This window comes from Mus caroli, unplaced genomic scaffold, assembly GCF_978045245.1.
Source record: "Mus caroli unplaced genomic scaffold, Mus_caroli_1 scaffold_18, whole genome shotgun sequence".
Classification (NCBI taxonomy): domain Eukaryota; kingdom Metazoa; phylum Chordata; class Mammalia; order Rodentia; family Muridae; genus Mus; species Mus caroli.
In genome coordinates, this window is record NW_028227273.1 from 86790526 (window position 1) to 86812538 (window position 22013).

At 47.6% G+C, this 22013-nt stretch overlaps 1 protein-coding gene across 1 annotated transcript; it reads left to right on the forward strand.

Moving 5' to 3' along the window:
- Positions 1 to 4048: 4048 nt before the first annotated feature.
- LOC110284394 (mas-related G protein-coupled receptor member H) lies at positions 4049 to 11176 on the forward strand. Its single transcript, XM_029470859.1, has 2 exons — positions 4049 to 4132; positions 10182 to 11176. Exon 2 carries the CDS (start codon positions 10211 to 10213, stop codon positions 11174 to 11176), a length of 966 nt encoding a protein of 321 aa, XP_029326719.1. The 5' UTR covers positions 4049 to 4132; positions 10182 to 10210.
- Positions 11177 to 22013: the final 10837 nt, after the last annotated feature.

Genomic DNA, 22013 nt, shown 5'->3' on the forward strand with positions numbered 1-22013 from the left:
TGTGTGTGTGTATATGTATCATGACGGGTGGAAAGAGGCACTGTTTGATAACTTTCAAGCCCCTGAGCCTCACTTAAGTCTGTGTTCCTGAGGAGTGTGTGGAAAGCCTTAAGGAGGGAGGCTTAGTTGTCAGAGGAGCTGCATTAGAAGATTGGGAGTTTCATAGAGGGAGGTAGAGCTTACCTGCCTCTGCCAGGGATGTAACCAGGTGCATGTGTGTGACAGTCTAAAGGAATGCAGCTTGGAATGCTGGGTAAAGGACACAGAGAATCTAAAAGCTTCTGTCCCTGCCCACATTCCTCACTTGAGCATCCCCATTGGCTGCTCTGAGGTTTAGCCTTAAAATCAATAGGTGCATTTACACACTAACAAACTTGAAGAGGGACCCTGGCTTATGGGTTGTCCAGAATGAGTCTTCAAGCTGGAGTACACTAACTCCAGGGGGACCATGTCAGAACTGAATTTTGATTATAATTATATGTAATTAGACGGCATCAGGAGACTGTCTGCACAGAGCAAACCAATCAGTTGGTGGGGGACCACACACACGCACACACATCTGCCATGAGGAGTGACTAATTAGTTTCCCTTCTCCAGGACTCCTTCCCCCTGCTCCCCACCCCCACCCCCACCATCAGCCCCAAACCTCCAGGCCTGTCTTAAAATAAACACCCTATGCTTAGTCCTCCGTGAGAGACCACTGATATTTTTACAGACCCGCCTTGGAAGTTCCCAGAACACTTCTTCCACTGGCAGCACAGTTAACTTTGAAATTCTGCATTAAACTCGGGCTGGGTGGTGAGGTCTGTCAGACCACACTTCTCAGATAACACAGCCCCAGCCTCAGGCAACAAGAGCCTCTGAGAACAGAGCTACTTCAAAACCACCTCAAAAAAATAGCATCCCTCCCTGGCCCTGGGGAAATGCACAGGACTCTGCCAGAAGGCAGCGAGAAGCCCCAGTAGGTTCCTTATTTGCTGGTGCCATCAAGTGGTAGGGTTTTGTTTTGTTTTCTTTTGTTTTTGTGTTTTAAAATAAATGTTGCTTGGCAGGCTGTGTGATAGTTTATGCTCAGGTAAGCTCATGTCATGAAACACTTGGTTTGGAGACTGGGCCACAACTCAGCAATAGAGTGCTTACAAGGCAAGCATGTGCGGACCTCAGGCACTCGGGTTAACTATCTCTAATCTTGGCACTAGGAAGTGCAAAAGAGAGAGGATCCCTGGGCCTGGACAGGAAATGGCATAGAAAAGCAAGATGTTTATCCCTCAACTAGAAGAGATCAATGACATTCCACACTCGTGGGCAAGAAAAGAGGAGTGTACTTGTCACTGTTAAACTGAGAGTAAAGGAGCTGTTATTTTTTTAAAGTATTTACTTATATGAGTACACTGTAGCTGTGTTCAGACACACCAGAAGAGGGCATCAGATCCCATTACAGATGGTTGTGAGCCACCGTGTGGTTGCTGGGAATTGAACTCAGGACGTCCGGAAGAGCAGTCAGTGTTCTTAACCTCTGAGCCATCTCTCCACTCCCATAGCAGCTGTTCTTAAGAAGAATTAGAGGTTGGCCTGGGGTCTTGTTACACCTGTGAACAGTAACATGAACTAAAAAAGGTATGACTGTAACCTGAGGTTTTTTATGTCTTATTTCAGCTTGGCTATGGATGTGTCTTCAGGCGCACACAGTGAAAGCTCTTCCTGCAGCTGGTGGGGCTGCTTAGAACGAGCTTGAAACTTGAGGAGAGAGGCTCAGAGAAAAAAAGTCCCTGGGGGTGTGCTCTAAAAGGGTATGTGGCCCTGGCCATTCCCCGCCCCACCCCCACCCTACCCCTTACCCCCCACCTCCGCCCTACCTCCTATTACCATTATCCAGATGCTTAGGTGAGAACCTCTGCTCCCTGCGGTGATGTTCTCTGCCTTATGCTGGGCCCCCAAAACATTACAGACAGGGCCCTGGCCGAAACCCTGAGCCCAGGAAGCCTTCCCTCCTTTAATGTTGTTGCCTCTGTTATTTTGTCACAGCAAGGAAGGCTGACTTGGAGAATACTGGCACTGAGAGAGGCCATTGTCATGACTTTTCTCACTGGTGTGGTGCAATCCTTTGAAATGGATGACAGGGGGAGGCAGGAGGATTAGGAATTCAAGGTGAGCTAGTCTATAGGAGACCTTGTCTAAGTAAACCAACTAATTAGCACTGAAATAGTGCCCCACCAGCGTTGCCACATCTAAATAGTTAGAATTGAGTCCGTTTCCAGCTCTCTCACACACACACCTAAGGAAGGGGTATTACAGCCAGGCGGTGGTAGTAGTTGTGTTTTATAAAAAGTGCCAGGATATATCTTATAGAGTGCTGTATGGTGCGGTGGGAGGGGCGCCTCCGTGGCCCATGCTGAGGCATCCCTCACTGTAAGTATCAGCCATAAGACAGGTATAGCATAGAATAGAGTTTATTTATATTATTAGGGCATGGGAAGGAAGGTTAAGAAGGGAGTGGAGACAGAGAGGGAGGAGGGAAAAGAGGAGGAGGAGAGGAGAGGTGAGGCAAGGGGCAAGGGAAGGAAAGGGGAGGAGAGACAAGATGAGAAGAGGCTGGCCAAACAAGGGGTGGAGCAGGGAGGTGAATGGAGAGAGGGGAAGAAAGGAATCAGGAAGAGAAGAGAATCAGAGAGAAAGAAGGAGCAGAGAGAGCAAGTGGGGGGGGGGGCAAATCAGCCTCTTTTATAGCAAGCCAGGCCTGCCTGGCTATTGCCAGGTAACTGTTGGGCGGAGCTTAGAGGGAATGCAGCCAAAGCTTTAATCCCAGCACTTGAGAGGTAGAGGCAAGTAGATCTCAATGTGTTCGAGGCCAGCCTGGTCTACAGAGTGAGTTCCAGGACAGCCAGGGCTACACAGAGAAACCCTGTCTCGAAAAACCAAAAAAAAAAAAAAAAAAAAAAAAAAAAAAAAAAAAAGGCTATCAGAGTGAGTTCCAGGACAACCAGGGCTACACAGAGAAACCCTGTCTCAAAAGCCAAAAAAAAAAAAAAAAAAAAGAGGAGGGATTACAGAGGCTGTGACTCATGTGGAGGGGGAGTCTTCCACAAATACCAATGACTTTTTCAAAAAAAAAAAAATCCCCAAGTAGGGCAGGCAAGATGACTCAGTGAGTAAAAGGCACTTGTTCCCAAGCCTGACAACCTGAGTTTGATCCCTGGGACCCACAGGATGGAAGAGAACTACTCGCAAACATTCTCCTCTGACCTCCACAGGATTCCCTGACACCTGCGTGAGCACACACAGCCTGCTGGAGGTAGCTAGCTTTCATCCTCCTCCTTGGTATCTCATGAAAACAGGACAATGCTACAGCCCCAAGAAAGGACACACGGGCTGGGACAGGGCCCACAGCTTGACCCTCCACTCCCCAGCAAACAGTTTTCATTCTATGCTCTGCCTCCCCGCAGTCGTCCTGAAAATCAGGTCTTCCAGCCATCACCTGCAGCAGAGGTAGGGAGGGTAATTATCAGAGTGGGAATTGGCAAAGAAACCCCCTAGTACCTGTCCCAGCGGTGCCTGTAGGCTGGCCTTCCCAGTACACAGAGAGCCTTCCTCCTCCCTAGCCCTCTGCAAAGAGGATCACATTGGCTGGAAAGAGAGTCCACTCTGAAAGGATCCTGAGGGCTACTCTAGGGCCATGTGGAGATTAGAGATGCGGCAGGAGTGAGAGGGATGGGGACACGAAGGTGTTCACAACCAGAGTGCTGATGCACATATCCAACTCACTAACAACCAGCGAGGAATGCAGTGTCCGTCCGGCTCCTGGGAGTAGATCAGGATATGTTCCCATTAGCTGGGACTTGATGCAAAGTACCAAAAATGTCTCGTGATTATTTATTAGTTTGACTGACAGGTCTCCGAGGAAAACTAGCCCCGCCCTCTGCCCTCAGGGCTTGCCAACAGGAATCTAAATTTCACTGGCCAGATCTGAAGCCAAAATAAGACCCTGAGAACAGACCGGTGCCAGACTGGTGTGGGCACTCTTTCAGCCTTCCAGAACCTTCTTGTCTGCTGAACAGGGTATGAGAACCAGCAGAAATAGCAAGCCCTGAGGGAAGAACCAGAGATTACCACAGTGGCTCCTCACCAGCAGACCGTGAGTGCTCCCACTTGTCCGTTCCAAAAGATCTCTGTGATTTGTGTGTTCGGGAGCCTTCCTCCTCCCCAACCCTCTGCAAAAAGGGCCAGGCTGGGTGGAAAGAGAATCCACTCTAAGAAAATCTTAAGGTCTACCTTAGGGGGCTTAAGTCTTCTGAAACAGGGGTGTTATGGTCTGATTACAGCCACATAGGGCCCCCCGTAACAGCATCATAAAAAAATTAAAAGCATGCCTAGTAATCGTGCCCCATATATGTGTGGGTACACTCACGGGTGTGCGCACAATGTGCATGGTGCTGGCTCTGCACACCCGCTGAGCGACACTTGGCTTGGAGCACTGAAACAGCACCCGAAATAAAATGTGGTTCTGTTCTGTTTTGTGGGTTTCTAGTAGAAAACTGGCACACAGATGCAAGCACATTTAACCCCCGCCGAGCTTCCTTGATTGACTGGGTCTGAGAGGCTGAGAGAACTCATTAGTAAAGACCATAAATAACATGTTCTAGACACCGGGGTGTAAATCCAGAAAAGGGTGGGGGAACTGGGAAGGCAACTGCCCAGCTGCCACCAGAACATGTGGCACTGTCCCTGGCAGGTTGTGCAGACTGTACCCCGCTCTCTTTCCCCTTCCCCGCTCTGCCATCCTGTTCTCTCTACTACAGTGAATAGTTGCAGACAGATGTTGACTGAGGTATCTACATGCAGACAGGAGGTTGAAGGGTGCCTACCTACAGGAAATGGTATGGTAGCATGTTCGGGGACTGAGCCCAGAGTCCTCAACATGCTATGTGAGGATAGCCTCTAACCTCTCTGGGTTCCTTAACAACCATGTGGAACCAGTCAATCTGATTGATTAGTATAATTGTACTTATTAGTTCAGCTCTTGTCTTCTGTGTCTCTGTCTCTCTCTCTCTGTCTCTCTCTCTGTTTCTCTCTGTCTCTATCTCTCTGTTTCTGTATGTAGCCTTGGCTGTCTTGACACTCGCTCCATAGACCAGGCTGGCCTCGAACTCACAAAGATCCTCCTGCCTCTGCCTCCCAAGTACTGGGACTAAAGGCATGCGCTGCCGCCACCACCATCCAGCTCTTCTTTTTCTCTTAAATTATTTCTCTTAAATTATGTTCCTATGGTCAGAATATTAAGACATACGATTTAAGTGAGTTCCTTTTTGTTTACTGACACACTTGCACCCGGGCAGAAAGATTACTGTGGACGCTGTTCCTTTCACAGGCAGCCCTGTCCCTTATTTGTTCAGGTTACTATGGAAGGATAGCCATGAGTATGCGCTGACTTATCACACTGCTCCGCACTGAACATTTGGCCCCCAGGCAGGCTGTTGCAAGCAGCTGCCTGGTGGCTCCTGGTCTATGACAAAGATCCCTGCAGGATCTTTCTGCCCCACCCCCACCCCCAATTCTGCTCTCACCCTTGGCCCTTGGACAGAGGGGTTGTGACAGTGGACTTAGGGAAGAGAAAGAGAGGGAAGAAACTGGGGGGTCTGGGCTGCACCTGGAGAAGACCAGTAAAGGCCATAGAAAAGACCGATGCATGTTCATAGGCCAGCAAGGATCCCAATTCCCAAGAGGAGAGAATATGAGCAAAGCATCCAGAACATTCTGTCCAAGAAGAAACAAAATACCAAGAAACACCACCTTGCTAAGTGCTAAGCCTGCCAGTTAAAACTTCTGGATCTCATTTTCCCCTGTTAGATAGTTTTATTTGAGAATGGTCAATACAGAAAAGGGCTTCGCTGTACAAGTTCTCTCTTAAGCTGCTTCCAAAAGCAACCTTTTAAAAAATATTGTCTATTGTTCTCTGAGAACTTCATATGCGCACAATGTAATTTTATCATACTTACCCCTACTCCTCATCTAAACCCCTCTCAGGACCTCACCCCCACCCCACCCCAACTTTGTGCTCTTTTTGTTTGTTTGTTTTTTAATGACTCATAGAGTCCAGTTTGACCTGTCCACAGGAGAATGAGACCGTCACTGGAGCATAACTGACCTACCAGGGGCCATCATCTTAAAGAATGCTGGCTCCCCCTCATCCAGCAGTCATCTATTGTCATTAGCTCTCCAGCAAGGGGTAGTGAGCCCCTCCCCACTCCATGCTAGAATGAAGTGGCTTGATTTTGTGCAGGTACTGTGCACAGCTGCTGGGTCTCTTTTAGCCTAGACCAGCCTCTTACTCCCAAGCTAGTGAGTCGAGTATGACATTGACGTTGACTTCTGGGATTCCTGCCTGTACCTCCTGAATACTGAGATTATATGTATAAAACACTATTGCCATGCATGTGGTGGAATCCAGGGCTTTGTGAGAGATAAGCAAGCACTCTCTGAGAACCATACTTTTGAGAATTGCCAGTCTGAGGACTGACATGGTTCTGTAATCTGCATCCAGAGCTGTGGCAATGGCTCTGGGTGCAAAACGTGCCTTTGAAACTGTGAGGAGGTCCAGGTTCAGCGAGACACCCTGAGTCCTTGCTTTTTAAAATTGTTTATTTATTTATTTATTTATTTATTTATTTATTTATTTATTTAATGTATGTGAGTACACTGTCCCAGATCCCATTACAGATGGCTGTAAGCCACCATGTGGTTTCTGGGAATTGAACTCAGGACCTCTGGAAGAACAGTCAGTATTCTTCCCCACTGAGCCATCTCTCCAGTCCCACTAAGCTTGCTTTCTATTGTGGTGATAACCACCATAACCAAAAGCACCACAGGAAGGAAGGGGTTAATTTTGTCTCCCAGTGGACAGACCATCATGGAGGCAAGTCTGGGCAGGAACTCAGAGCAGGAACCTGGAGTTCAGACCATGGAGGAATAATGCTTGCTGGCTTGCTCTCGGCTCTTGCTCAATTACCCTTCTTGCCAGGACTACCTGCTCAGAAGTGGCACCAGTGACCCACAGTGGGATGGACCCTCCCACACTAGTTGTCAATCAATGTCCTATGGACTTGCCTACAGACAATCTGATGGCGTCATGTTCTCAGCTGAAATTCCTTCTTCCAGGATGACTCTAGTTTGGTTCAAGTTGACAAAAGCCTACAACCGGCATGCTCTCCCTCAACAGACAAAATAGAGAGCTAGGAAGAAGACACCAGATGTCAACCTCTGGCCTCCACACACACATGCACACATATGCATGCACACAGGTACAACACACACACAGAGACACACACACACACACAGACACACACACACGCCAAAAGGAGGAGAGGAAGAGAAAATCAATTATTTTTCTCAATAACTGTGGAAATTGCTGCTATTATCACCTCTGCTTTGCAGATAGAGAAACGGGTTTATAGAATGAAGCCTGCCCAGAGCAGATAATCCTGTCCTGGAGATGGACTTTAACCCCAAGTCTCTGAGCCCAAGGCCTGTGTTCATGTCTACTATACTTTTCTGATCCAAAGCCTTAAAGTCCCTCATAAGTCATTGTTGTTAAAATAATTTCCCCTTCAAGGAAGAAATTAGAGAAACAGAAGTGATAAATATTTTTTTATTAGGTATTTTCCTCAATTACATTTCCAATGCTATCCCAAAAGTCCCCAATACACTCCCCCCCCAGTCCCCCACCCACCCACCCCCACCCCTTGGCCCTGGCATTCCCCTGTACTGGGGCATATAAAGTTTGCAAGTCCAATGGGCCTCTCTTTCCAGTGATGGCCGACTAGGCCATCTTTTGATACAAATGCAGCTAGAGTCAAGAGCTCTGGGGTACTGGTTAGTTCATAATAATGATCCACCTATGGGGTTGCAGTTCCCTTTAGCTCCTTGGGTAATTTCTCTAGCTTCTCCATTGGGAGCCCTGTGATCCATCCAATAGCTGACTGTGAGCATCCACTTCTGTGTTTGCTAGGCCCCGGCATTGTCTCACAAGAGACAGCTATATCTGGGTCCTTTCAGCAAAATCTTGCTAGTGTATGCAATGGTGTCAGCGTTTGGAAGCTGATTATGGGATGGATCCCTGGATATGGCAGTCTTTAGTGATAAATATTTTTAAATGGTCCATATACATGGAGAATTGCTAACACTCCATGTGTTTGCAATAACATAAACAAAATATAAAACAGCTTATGCATTCATCAACATTCATTTTTTAAGAACTTTTAATAGCAGTAAAATATTGATAACATATGAAATTTATAAAGGTAGGTATAGATACTTAAAGTCACTTGCCAATCAAGCCTTATGTCTCTCTGAGTGCCACCCCTAAAATCCACATGGTGGAAGGAGAGAGCGGAGTCCCACACATCATCTTCTGACCTCCACGTGCAAACTGTAGTATGTGTGCACTCCGCGCACACAGTTAAATAAGTAAGTTAAACTTTGGAAGGTGGGTATTGAACCACACAGACTGTGGCCCCCAGGAAATCTGTGACAGACGTGATCTTTGATTGATAATGATCAGGTGACTATTTCAGATAGATAGTGGGGCAGATGTTAAATGTCCTCAACACTAAGAAATAGCAAACGTCTGTGATGACAGATGCCACCCACCCCGACCACTGCACAGGTTCACATGTGTTCAACCATCACCATGCATTCAACAGATGTGTACCGTGATGGTGTGTCAATCAGAAATAAGATGCATCTGGGTGTGCTGGCCCATGCCTACTGAAGCTGCAGCACTCAGGAGGTGGAGGCGGGAGTATTCTGAGTTTGAGGCTAGCCTGGGCTACTTAACAAAAGCTTGCCTCAAGGCAAACAACAGAGGAAGCAGCTATCTTTGAGTGGTCAGACAGCAAAGCCAGTGGGTTTGGTTTTCTTCCTCTGACCTCCCCAAAGTCTGTGAAATTAACTTACTTTTCTCATCCATAAAAGTTATATATTTTATCAAAACCACAGAAGTTGTTGAGACACTCCCATCCTGAGGCAGTCTAGGTTCATCAATGGGAAGAGAAGATCTGGCTGTGAAGAGAGAGATCAGGGAGAGCTCTGAGAAGGACAAAGTCACAGGTTACCTGGGATGCAGGGGCTTGAAAGAACTGCCTCTCCTGCTTTCTCTCCCCTCTGTTAAACCCCAAGTACAGGTCACAGGGAAAAGCTTGAGAGAGTCCTCTGCTTGCTTTAGAAAGAAGAGGACGGTTGGTGAGCCATTCCAGCGTAGGGTGGAGCAACACTCTCACTAACCACTGAGGCTGGTGGCTGATGAGAGAAACCCAAGAACCACCGCACAGATCCAAGTACTGACAGGACCACAAGTGGAGCCAGGCCAACATGGGGAAAAAGAGAAAGGAAGGGAAAGCCCCACTGAGAGTTTTTCTCATCCTTCAATGGGCTGCAATTGTAATCGCTCTTTTTGGCTACGTTATTGGGTTCTTTTACCCACCACCCTTCTCCACCTCCATTCCTTCAAACCCCACAGCACTGGGAGGGCAAGAAAGAAGGTTAGAGGGGAAAGGAGGTGTTGGTCTCATTAGGCTACTTCCTGCTGATTAGGGAGGCTGAGTTCCTACAGGCAAGTTTGATCTCCATTGTCAGGATATCCAGTTTCTTCCTCTCATCAACTTTGTTCACGACCACTTGACAAACCACAGCAGCAGGAGGAGAGCAGCAGCCTCCTCCTTTCTTGGGGCTGTGTCCCCAGCCACAGTTTAAATCATTTCACTGTATTGCCATGTATCACTTTAAAACTCCTGTTCCCAATGCTGTCACCTCGTTCTGGTAAAGAACTCTTAGACATAAGAAACGCAGAGAGTTTTCCCAGAGAGCCATGAACAAAGAAGAACTGTTGTAGGTGCCAGTAGCTAGGGCTGAGGCTGGGAGTCAGCCCTAGTGTTAGAAGGGATGTGGACATTTCAGTAGCATCTGCTGAGAGGAGAGCTGACAAAGGGGGAATGAGCCAGGGCATGAAGATGAGGAGAGAGGGCGGGGGACTCTGGCTTCCCTATTCCTCAGCATAGGAGAGAGCCTCCCCAGTAATACAAATGGCTTCCTCAATCCTTAGCATGGGAGAGAGCCTCCCCAGTGATACAAAACCATTCTGAGGTGCAGAACAGATGGCACCGGTCACCACCTTCCGTTTCTGATCACAGGAGGCCACAGAGAAAGCGATCTTCCTGGAATGGAGCCATTGGCAGTGACCTTGTATCCTCTGGAATCCACACAGCCCACCAGAAACAAAACCCCAAATGAAACCACCTGGTCTTCAGAGCATACGGATGACCACACTTACTTCTTAGTCTCCCTGGTCATTTGTTCACTGGGACTGGCTGGGAATGGCCTTTTGATATGGTTCCTAATCTTCTGTATCAAGAGGAAGCCATTCACCATCTACATCCTCCATCTTGCCATTGCGGACTTCATGGTCCTCCTCTGTTCGTCCATCATGCAGCTAGTGAACACTTTCCACATCTACAATATGTCCTTAGAGAGATATGCCATCCTCTTCATGATCTTTGGCTACAACACAGGCCTCCACCTCCTCACGGCCATCAGCGTAGAGCGGTGCCTCTCCGTACTTTATCCAATCTGGTACCAGTGCCAACGCCCAAAACACCAGTCCGCTGTGGCCTGTATGCTGCTGTGGGCCCTCTCTGTTCTCGTGTCTGGCTTGGAAAACTTCTTCTGCATTCTGGAAGTGAAGCCCCAATTCCCAGAATGCCGATACGTGTACATATTCTCCTGTATCTTGACTTTCCTGGTCTTCGTTCCTTTCATGATCTTCTCTAATTTGATCCTCTTCATCCAAGTCTGCTGTAACCTGAAGCCACGTCAACCGACCAAGCTCTATGTGATCATCATGACCACAGTCATCCTGTTTCTTGTCTTCGCCATGCCCATGAAGGTGTTGCTTATCATCGGCTACTATTCTAGTTCTCTTGATGATTCTGTATGGGACTCCCTCCCCTACCTGAACATGCTGTCCACTATAAACTGCAGCATCAACCCAATTGTCTACTTTGTGGTAGGCAGCCTGAGGAGGAAGAGGAGTAGGAAGTCCCTAAAAGAAGCACTGCAGAAAGTCTTCGAGGAAAAGCCAGTGGTGGCCTCGAGGGAGAATGTGACACAGTTATCCTTGCTTTCATGACCTTTAGCTAGGACATCCCCAAGGAAGGATGCCAGATGTTATCCTCTGTGGGAATATAACACTATTATGAAAGCACTTCTCTATGTTCCCACCTGGTGGCTTGCTATGATTAAAGTCTTTCATTCCTCCTGGAAATAAATGACAATAAGGCACACTGTGCACGTGACACGCTTGGCCACTGAGAACTTGATGGGAGCTAGTTTTTTTTTCCAGTACTGGGGATTGGATCTTGGACCTCATGCGTGCTAGGCTAGGACTCTAGCTCAGAGACCTGGCCCTGGTCTGATTCTGTCTCCCCAGCACTAGGCTCTACCTGTCCCAAACACTGTCGCACTTCGTCTTCCTGTCACCCTTATGAGCCACTGTTGTTAATCTACTATCACAGACAAGAGGTTAGAAAGGTTCTAGGATATGGGTGGTGCTGAACCAGACTGTGACCTAAGGAGTCTGCCCTTCAAATCCATCCGTCCTTGAGACCATAATACCCAGGGTAGTCTTTGAGAGGTACTATAAACTGTGTATATGGTTGTTGTCAATACTTCTCAAGTTCCTCTCCATTGGCCGCCTCTAGCCTGTGCTCTGGATGCATCAGAGGGAAACATGTTAGTCCATATAAGGGACATCCAAGTTACCTTACAAAGCACTTTCGCTACCACACCTTGAGAACTCATCATGGGACCAGTTGAGAGAGGGATGGGTCGTCCCACGAGTCCTTTAAAGATGCCATCCTGTAAGAATTAGAGGGGGCCTCTACAAGGCTGAGAGAAGCTTGGCTTGGGCATGAACATTTTCACTTTCTCTCCCTCCCTGCCTTCCTTCCCTCTCCCCTCCTGCACCCCCCCACCATCTCCCTCCCTCTCTGGTTTTCTTCTATCCTTGTTTTGTTTGTTTGTTTGTTTGTTTGTTTTGTTTTGTTTTTGAGACAAGGTCTTACTATCTAATTCAGCCTGGCCTCCAACTCTCAATGCTACTGCCCCAGGCTCCTGAGAGCTGGTTTAGCATGTTCCAGCATCCCTGGCTTCTTATCTTTCACTCCTCCCCACTCCTTCTCCCTTTTGCTTAAATATGAGCTGCTTGCATGCCTAGGAACAATTTGCAGTGCATTTTTCTTACAAAATGTGGACAAGGCAGACCCGTGTTCTCCCTCAGCTGTCTCGGCATACAGCTAATACCACATCATTCCTTCATTCCTCGGCTCTTTGCTGAGCAGCTCATTGGAAATGCTGCTTCTGAGACTTCTGACATGGAGTGTGTTCTTTTTTTTATTGCAAAGAAAATATTCCTCGGCAGTCCCAAGGCGCTGTGGATGGACCGTGCTATTTTAAGGTTGGGCCCAACTTCTTCCCAGCACTGTTAACAGATTTTGCTCATCCAGTCATTTTCTTACTGGGAGAATAAGTCCAGAATGTGACTGGATTTCATAAAATAAGTCCTTAAATGTAAACCCAACAAGATGAGAGATCATACTGAATGCTCTAGCACTCGGGGCTTTGGCTCTCCCCCAACTATGATGAGAAGCTCCATCTATAAAGAATCATGAATTAGAAAATGGTTTTTAAATAAACATGACAGCGGGGTAATACCCCTTAACATATGGAATGCTTGACTAAACAGAATAAAATGATGGCTATCAATAGATAAGTGGGTAGAAGGTTAAATGGTGGGTGGTTTATAATCCCACTGTAAACAGGCAAAAATGACCCATAGAAACAAGTGTTTGAACTTAGTGGTCTCAGTCATCACCAAAAATGGAGCCCATGGTAGCATCCATTAATATCCAATCATGGAAACTCGGGAGGCTTCCTGCGAGTTTGATGCCATTCTGAGCAACCTGATGAGATCCTGTCTCAAAATAAATAATAAAATAAAAATATCTGAATGTCGTTTTAGCTCATACGCATGGCAAAACTGAAAATAAATTGCTGTATGTATGTATATGTGCGGTGCTGGAGGAACAAACCATCTGCTAAGCAAGCACTCTGTCCTGATCCATAATCCCAGCCGAGGGCGACATTGGTGAGAGGGGTCTCTTCAGACACAGAGCCTCTATCTTTGTGGCGTCCAGCTCACTCCATCCTGAAATGGGTCTGGTTTGTTGAGTTTCGTTCTGGGAAGGGAAGCGGGCCTTTCCTTTGACCCTGCTGCTGAGTTAGGAGGATGTCTTGTCATTAACTCTCACCTGGGAATACAACCTTACGTCCTCATCAAACACGAAAAAGTGTGAGAAAGTTCCTGCAATCACCAACAGTCTGAGACCTGACGCTGGCGGGATGCTAGGCGGCTTCAGAGGCTTCAGAGCCAGAAGTCAGAAAACATCGTTCTTTCCTTGACGGACACTTTTGCTTCAAAAACGTGCGCTTCTTGGATGGGGTGTATTTGCTTTGCTCTGAGAAATGCTGTAAGGGACTGTCACAGTGACCTTCCCCTTGAAAGGAATGTAACTGCGAAATCCTGTGAGACCACGAGAGTGACACCGATAGCCTCGCATTTTTCTCTTTTCTGTTTTTAATGTCAAAAAGCCGAGAAACAAATTACGACCCGCCTCCCTCTAAAGCAATGCCAGAGAGCAGCTCGCTGGGTGGAGCATTTCCTTACACTCCGCCCCGGTCGAAGTCAGTTACCTATTTCAACCTCCAGGGGTCGCTCGTTCTGCGCTGGAGAACTACTTCAGTGCCAGGAGTTTTAAGTAATTTCAAGCAAACAGAAGCCTTCATAAGCTTCCCTGAGAACTGAAGGAGGCTCTTTGAAAGAGGGGGTAAGTCGTGCAGGATCTGGAGGCTTCATGGACTCTGAGCTTCATTCCGTGTTAATTCAGGGCAATGAAACTTTCCTATTCTGTATCACTGGGGATCGGAGAAACACCAAATGTCTGTCTCAAATATATGTTTCTCTCTGTATTAGTGCACTTTATAGCTGCAGCCCTGCTGGCTCAGTAGGTAAAGGTGCTAAGTCCGATGACCTGAGTTGGATCCCACATGGTGGGAACAGAGAACCAACCTGTGCAAGTTGTCCTCTAACCTCTACACGTGTGCTGTGGAATGTGTGCACACTCCCCACGCACAAGTAAATAAATAAGTATTTAAAAATTAAACAGCAGAATTCAATCATCAAATGTCTTTGGTCCTATATAAAAGGAGATATTAGAACACTGTTATCATTTAGTCCGTTATAAACACTATTAGAATACTGTTATTGTGTATATTGTAAATTCACTTATAAGAAGTTGTGAAGGGGCTGGTGAGATGGCTCAGCGGGTAAGAGCACTGACTGTTCTTCGAAGTTTCTGAGTTCAAATCCCAGCAATCACATGGTGGCTCACAACCACCCATAATGAGATCTGACACCCTCTTCTGGTGTGTCTGAAGACAACTATAGTGTACTTATGTACAATAATAAATCTTTAGGCCAGAGCGAGTGGAGTTGGCCTGAGGGAGCCGGGACGACCGGAGCAAGCAGGGGTCCTAAAACTTCAATTCCCAACAACCACATGAAGGCTCACAACCATCTGTACAGCTACAGTGTACTCACATACATAAAATAAATAAATAAATTTAATAAAAATATATTAAAAAGTTGTGAAGATTTATTTATTATGTATATAATGTTCTGCCCACATGTATGCCTACTTGCCAGGAGAGGGCACCAGATCACATAGATGATTATGAGACACCATGGGAATTGAACTCAGGACCTCTGGAAGAACAGCCAGCGTTCTTAACTTCTGAACCATCTCTCCTGCCCATAAACACTCATTGAGCATGCACTGTCTGTGGCTTTGTCCGAGATGCTAGGAAAAGTGCCCAGTAAACCTGTACTTTTCTGGGTCCCCTCAGCCTCTAGGCCAGTGGTTCTCAAACTTCCTAATGCTACAACCCTTTAATACAGTTGCTCATGTTGTGGTAACCCTCCCTCCCCAACCATAAAATTATGTTCATTGCAACTTCCTAACTGCAATTATGCTACTGTTAATGAATCATAATGTAAAATATGATATTTCCAGTGGTCTTAGGAGACCCATGTGAACGGGTCATGAGAACCACTGCTCTAAGCTGCTCAATCCCTGAAGCCAAGGCCTGTGTGTTCCATCTCTCATCAACTCTAGAAAGTTTCAGACGTCCAAGAGGTGCACTTCTTCTAGAGTACCTGAGTGAGGTGATTCACACGTGCCTGTAACACCAGCTCCAGAGGGATTCAATGCGTTTGTCCTCTCTTCATGGGCATGTGAGCTCACATGCTCATATCCCATGCAGACACACACACACACACACACACACACACACACACACACACACGCCACATATAATTAAAACAATAAAAAATAGATCTGTAAAACAAATAGCCTAAACATCGTGATGGTGCACACCTTTAGCCCCACGGAGGCAGAGGCAGGCAGATCTCTATGAGTTTGAGGCCAGCTTGGTTTACAGAGTGGGTTCTAGGACAGTCAGCATTACACGGAGAAACCCTGTCTAGGAGAACCATAAAAACGAATAGCCAAGCAACCAACGCCATTCTGAAGCATTGGACATCGGTGTCCTTAGTCTTTGCTGCAGCTGACTAATCTTACTTAGTTAAGGAGGAAACACGGGGGCTCTTCCACAGTCCAGCTGTCAAAGCTCTTGCTTGTTCCACCCTTGCCCACTTGATAAAAAGATAAAATCAAAGTGAGCCAGCACTGCTCCTGGGTGCTTTCCCTGCCTCCAGGCAGTAGAAAAGAGAGTTGACTTTAGCAGGCGTGGGTCCACACGAGTCTTCCTTGCCCTTGCCCTTGCCCAAAGTCAACACACTTGGACTATTCTGCAATTGGGGGGCTGACTTTCCAGGCTAAGTTCCAAAACTTACTGGAGCTCGGGCACACAAGGGAGGTACCAGGGGCAGGGTGAGTTCCTGACTGTGGGAGTGGCAGTGTCAGGGGCCTGTTCCTCACATGCCGGACGATCGCTCCCCAGGTAAGTCTGGAGCACACCTGGGTATGGACACTTCCTCAAGCAATTGTCCGCACAACAAGGAAGAGACAGCTGGCAGCCCCTGCTTGCTAGGAAGATCAAAAGTGAGTGGTTATTTAAAGTAACACTTTAGGTTTTACCTTTTTATTTATTATGATTATTATTATGATTATTATTATTAAGGCAGGGTTTCACTATTTAGCCCTAGCTGGCTTCAAAACTCACTTTGAGGACCAGGCCACCCTAGGGCTGGGACTAATAGTTCTTAGTTTTCCTGAGACAAGAAACTCAGGTTGGTCTTGAACTTGGCAAGTAGTGGAAGATGGTCTTTAACTCCCGATCTTCCTGTCTCCTTCTCTAAAATAACTTTTAAAAAAAACTATTTCAAGTGAGAGGGAGTGTAGCTCAGTGGGTAGACTAATTAGCATGAGTGAGGCGCATAACAGGTGACTGTAGTCCCAGCACCCAGAAGGTAGAACCAGGGCCTGGAGAGATGGCTCAGTGGTTAGGAACACTAGCTAGTCTTCCAGAGAGCCAGGTTTGGCTCTCCAGCACACACATGGCAGCTCACAACCCCCTGAAAGCCCAGTCCCAGGGAATCCCACACCCTCTTTCTGGCCTCTGTTGGCAGTGCACACACACACAGTACAGATGTGTGCAGACAAAACACCCACCATACACGCAAAATAAGTCATGCTTTTTAAAGGGTGGAAACAGAAAGAAAAAGGAGGTTAAGGTTACCCTTGGCCAGTGGATTTGAGGCTCCTTGAGATCTTGGCCAGAGGCATTACTGGGTGGGGATGCTCAGAACCAAGGTGGCCATTGGGGAGATAGCTTCTACCTGCACTCAAATGAGGGCTGAAGGGAGTAATGGGACTCACCTGCAGAGACATCAGACCCTTCACACTTGCTCCATTTTGTAAGCAACATTTGCAGTGAGTCTGGAGGGAGTGGCCAGGAGACGGAGAACTTGTTACCTGCCCTTCTATGGGTAGCAGTCTGACCTGCTAACCTGACTAAATGGAATACAACAGGAAAACAAAAAACCCCAGGGGTCCGGGAGAGGTTGGGGAGGTGAATCAGGATCCTGTGGACCGGAAGTGATGAAGTCACAGAGCCAAGCACCTCCCTGTACCAGATCCAGGAATACAAGATGGCTGAACTAAGTACCTGTGAGGAGAGGAAGAGGTCTTTAGCACCTGGCTCAGGGACAGTGACGGATTCCCCACCAAATAAGGTGGCAGGTGGTGCCACTGGCTGCTTTGACCCGCCCAGACAGAGTACAGATAATGGGGGTGAAAGACCCACAACGTGAGGACTCCCCCACGTTCTGACTCAGGAGAGGTGACACCCCAAAATCACCCACAAGAAACGATCTTGCTGCAAATTGCAAGAGGATTTTTATTCAAGAGCATGGTCATACACCATGCAGGGGTAGAGGACCATGGCGCCCCGAGTAGCTGAGTAAGGGGGTATTTAAAGGAAGAAACCACAACTCAAGGAGGTGGGGAGGGCGTTGTTGGAAAATACCAAAAATACCAGTTAAGAGTCACAAGGAAGTATAAAGTCACAAGTGTCAGGTTATCTCTCAAGACAGTTTCTAAGAGCAAGAGCCCCTAAAGATAGCACATTTGCATTGTAGGTTCCAGTAATGGTCAGGGTGCCATTCTTTGAATTGAACCCAGGAAGCGGGTGGGTGGAGGAATGTCGCTATCTGTTTTATGACCAGTACCTGGAGCACTAAGCCACAAAGGCTACACTCCCAAGCCTGGGCCCAAAAGCCTCAAATTTTGTTTTTACTTTGCTATATACTTCTTCAGGGGTTAGGGGGTGGGCACCGAACAGTGGAAACACTGACCTGTAGTTCCCTGCTGAGACGTCTAGTAACATCTCACAGACACTAGTCACCAGAGCCAGACCAGGAAACCTATCAGAGACCCTCCTCTCTCTGGAGGCCTCTCACCCTCTGGGGTTGCTGGGAAGAACCGGAGTCCCTTGCCCTCTTGGCCTGACAAGGCCCTTCTACAGGACACATGCTGTGTGTGACTCCACCAGACTCTGCACACATGCCCTGGGGTGGCCAGGCCTGGGTTCACACCCTGCTCAGCTCTGTACCCCAGGGCAACTTTCTCAGCTCTCTGGGGCTTCAGGTCCTTCCTCATCTGTGAGAGGACAAATGATGTGCCAGCAGAGGGCCACCGTGCACAGTTCTTAAGTTTTCACTCCCTCACCTTTTGAGGATTCCCTGGCATATTTTGAGGAACCCTTTGTTTGCCTAACCCAGGGAGTATTAACCATGAGGCCGGTGAGAGCACACTCTGGGCAAGTGATGACCAGGAGCTGGACGGAGGACATGCTCCCAGCGTGGGCTCTCGGTGTGATGACATATTTTACTGAACCAATTTCTCCTTTTGCCTGGTCAGATGTGTTTCATGAACTGCCTTTCCATTCCACCAGCACGTATCAATGACAGCAAGGCATCCTCTCACTGTCCACAGGGCGCCTCTGTCCACAGCCCTCCCAGTGTCACATGACTTCACCACTGCCTTGGTTTAGAACATGTATCCTGCAAGCTTTGCATGGAACATGTTATCCCCCAACACATGCTGTGCCTACAAAGACTGCCTGAAACACCCCACCCCCACTCCCCCACCCCCCTAAATGTCCCCTGGGGGACTATAGAGGTGGCTTGCTGGTTATGAGTACAAGACCAGGGCTGTAAAGCTTTTTCCATACGCACAGCGCTTCCTGCACGTGCCATGGTCTCATTAGGTAAAATAAAGGGTGCCTATTCTTCCCATAGCTGCTCAGCGTGTTTGCCAATCAGTCGTGGGTCCCTGGATTGTATTAGAATGTTTGATTCTAACATTCTGAAATTTGAGTTGTTTAAATTTCATCTCTTAAAAAAAAATGTAACAGGAATTTTGGCTTAGAATCGGGACAGAATTCCAACAGTTTCTGAAATGGCCCCAAACATACCTCTGCCACTTTGTACTATGAATTTATATAAAATAGCATCCTCCTCACAAACTGACGATTATAAAATCAAAATATCAGACAGTTTTGAAAAGCACTGGTGAGGCTCTCAAGTATTCAACCAATATTTAGTTCTCTGTATAAATATAAACAAGCAGTTATCTCGTTAGTGGGCAAATTTGTCTTCATCTTTAATGTTAAAATTAGCCGGGCGTGGTGGCGCACGCCTTTAGTCCCAGCACTCGGGAGGCAGAGGCAGGCGGATTTCTGAGTTCGAGGCCAGCCTGGTCTACAAAGTGAGTTCCAGGACAGCCAGGGCTACACAGAGAAACCCTGTCTCGAAAAACCAAAAAAAAAAATTATATGTATGCCACAGGGGAAATTTTTATGATTAGTAAGGATTTGGGTTTTTTCCTGTTTTAAGACTGATTCCCATTCTCTAGCTGTGGTTGGCCTCTAACTAAGAGATCCGCCTTCCTATGTGCTGGAATTACACACATGCCTTAAATGTTTGATTTGTACACTTCATAGATTTACATGCCTGAGATCATCTAAAAATATCTTGGGTGAAAATGGGCTCAATGGAGGAAAAAAATCTAAGAAACTTGTCCTAGTTAATGATGAAAAATATTACAGGAGGAGATCCATGTCTAACCTGTGTAACTTCCCTCATAGTAACACTCAAAGCCGTCCCTGGGTGACTGAAGAGATGGCTCCATGGTTAAGAGCACACACTGCTCGCTCGGAGGAGGACCCAGCTCCCAAACCACCAGCAACTCCAGTTCTAGTGGATCTGACATCTTCTGGACTCCATGGGAACTGCACATACACACACCCTCAGCAGTCACCCACGCCCCCCCACCACCACAAATCTTTTAAAACAAACAAACAAACAAAAACTGCCAAAAGCAGAGGGCATGCTGCTTTCTCTCTTTCGTCAATGGACTCGGACCCATCCTGTCAAGGACCTCTGTCCAAGGGTTTTCATTCTTGGATGATCATCGTCATGGAGACCCCTGGACATACCACACTACTCAGGACACCACAGGGAGGGTGGGGAAGCTGGGTAAAAGCCAAAGAGTACTTTGTTGGACATGGTGGTCAGGCTCTGCAGAAATGGCATTTGAGCAAAAACCTGGCTGACAGGAACTTGGACTATGGTGGTTTTAAAAGTCTGTGTTTAAGTGTTTAAGTTCTATTGGTGCCTTAAGGCCTAGAAAGGGCTCCCACCAATCCAGACCAGGGCGGTCTGGGCGCACACAGCGTTTGTTCATGGTGTCTGGCTCAGGAAAGCAGCTGCTAAAATAAAAAGGGAGGAAGGAGCCAAGGCCTATGCTCTAAACAGCGCCTGCTTGTGGGAGATGCCCTCGGAGGCTGCTGTCATTGAGGGCTGGGCCGCTGGGCGGTGCCTCTGGGAGGTGAGGAAGGAGCAGGAAGGCAGGCCTGATGGGAGGTGGCTGACACTTTACCTCCCACCGTGGGGGGGGGGTGATTTCTTTAGGAGAGGAAACCAGCTGGGCCCCTGTGACCTTGAACTTCCTAAGCTGGCACCTAGACCTTTTCCTCTTTAGTAAGAGAGACGCCTCAGGTACTTTTAAGCACTGTGACTCTAAGGAATACAAGATCAACTGGTCAGAGGTCACCAGGCACAGCGGCCTGACACATCCCACAATACTGACTGAAATTTTATTTATAAAACTAGAAGTACGGTTGGGGCGAATGTTTGATTTTTGACTGAGGGTTTCTGTTCCTCCCCGTTTGGTGGTGCTGCCTGTCAATCATCTCAGGGGAGCGCAGGCTTGCCCAAAGAGTCAAATTCTTGGCTTCTGAGCTTACTTTATTTAGGGTTTTGGAAAGCTGGATAAGAGGCAATGGGATGAACGCCAAAATGCCTGGACTCCCAGAAGCGAGCTCTCGAGAGAGAGGCTTTATTTGGTTTATTTTTTTTTCCACAGTTCTAAAAACTTAGCATGACCTGCTCATGGCAGACCTCCTACATTCTGAGGAGTCTGAGTGAAGTTTGGAGAGACAGCGATAAGTGTCCACGCAGCTGGGCTGCTGGGAGCCGGGGCTGATGGGCCACAGCCCGTGTGGGCAGCAGGCTACAGAGGCCTCACAACTACATGGGACCCTCTTTGGAAACCCCACATCCAGATACGAGAAAGCCATGTGGGAACGGGCTGGCACCTGAGGTTAAGTGAGTTCTGTGACCCACGTGGCATGTGGCCATCAAGAAAACAGAAGCAAGTCAAATGACTTTGATCCTGATGGACCTCTGTGAGTTTGAGGACAGCCCGGGATACACAATGGTCCCTGGTCTCAAAAAACGAAAAATAAACATCCAACGGGATAGGAAGCCACCTAAGACCCTGGGACCAACGGATTTCACCCAGGCTCCTTAGAGAAGCTGAGGGGAGATAAGCTGGTGTTACCAGGGTCAGGAGGCTCTGTAGACATTGCCCTGAAACAAAAAGATCAGGTGAGCCGGGCGTGGTGGCGCACGCCTTTAGTCCCAGCACTCGGGAGGCAGAGGCAGGCGGATTTCTGAGTTCGAGGCCAGCCTGGTCTACAAAGTGAGTTCCAGGACAGCCAGGGCTATACAGAGAAACCCTGTCTCGAAAAACCAAAAAAAAAAAAAAAAAAAAAAAAAAGATCAGGTGAAACAGGGTTGTGATCAGCCAGCTCCTCCAGTCATCCTCCATCTCCACAGGTCTCCACTGACTGAATCCTGCTGTAAGAGTGGCGTATCACCTGAGGAAGGTGGCCTCTATCAAGGGACAGTGAAATGGGGAAATCAGACTCACCCCGGGGGACCACGTTATCCCTGGTGTAGCAAAGAGGGAGGGTGGGGCCCTCCAAACTAGAGCCTACCTATGATCTCAGTAAAAGGTGGCAATGAGTGACCATGGGGCAAG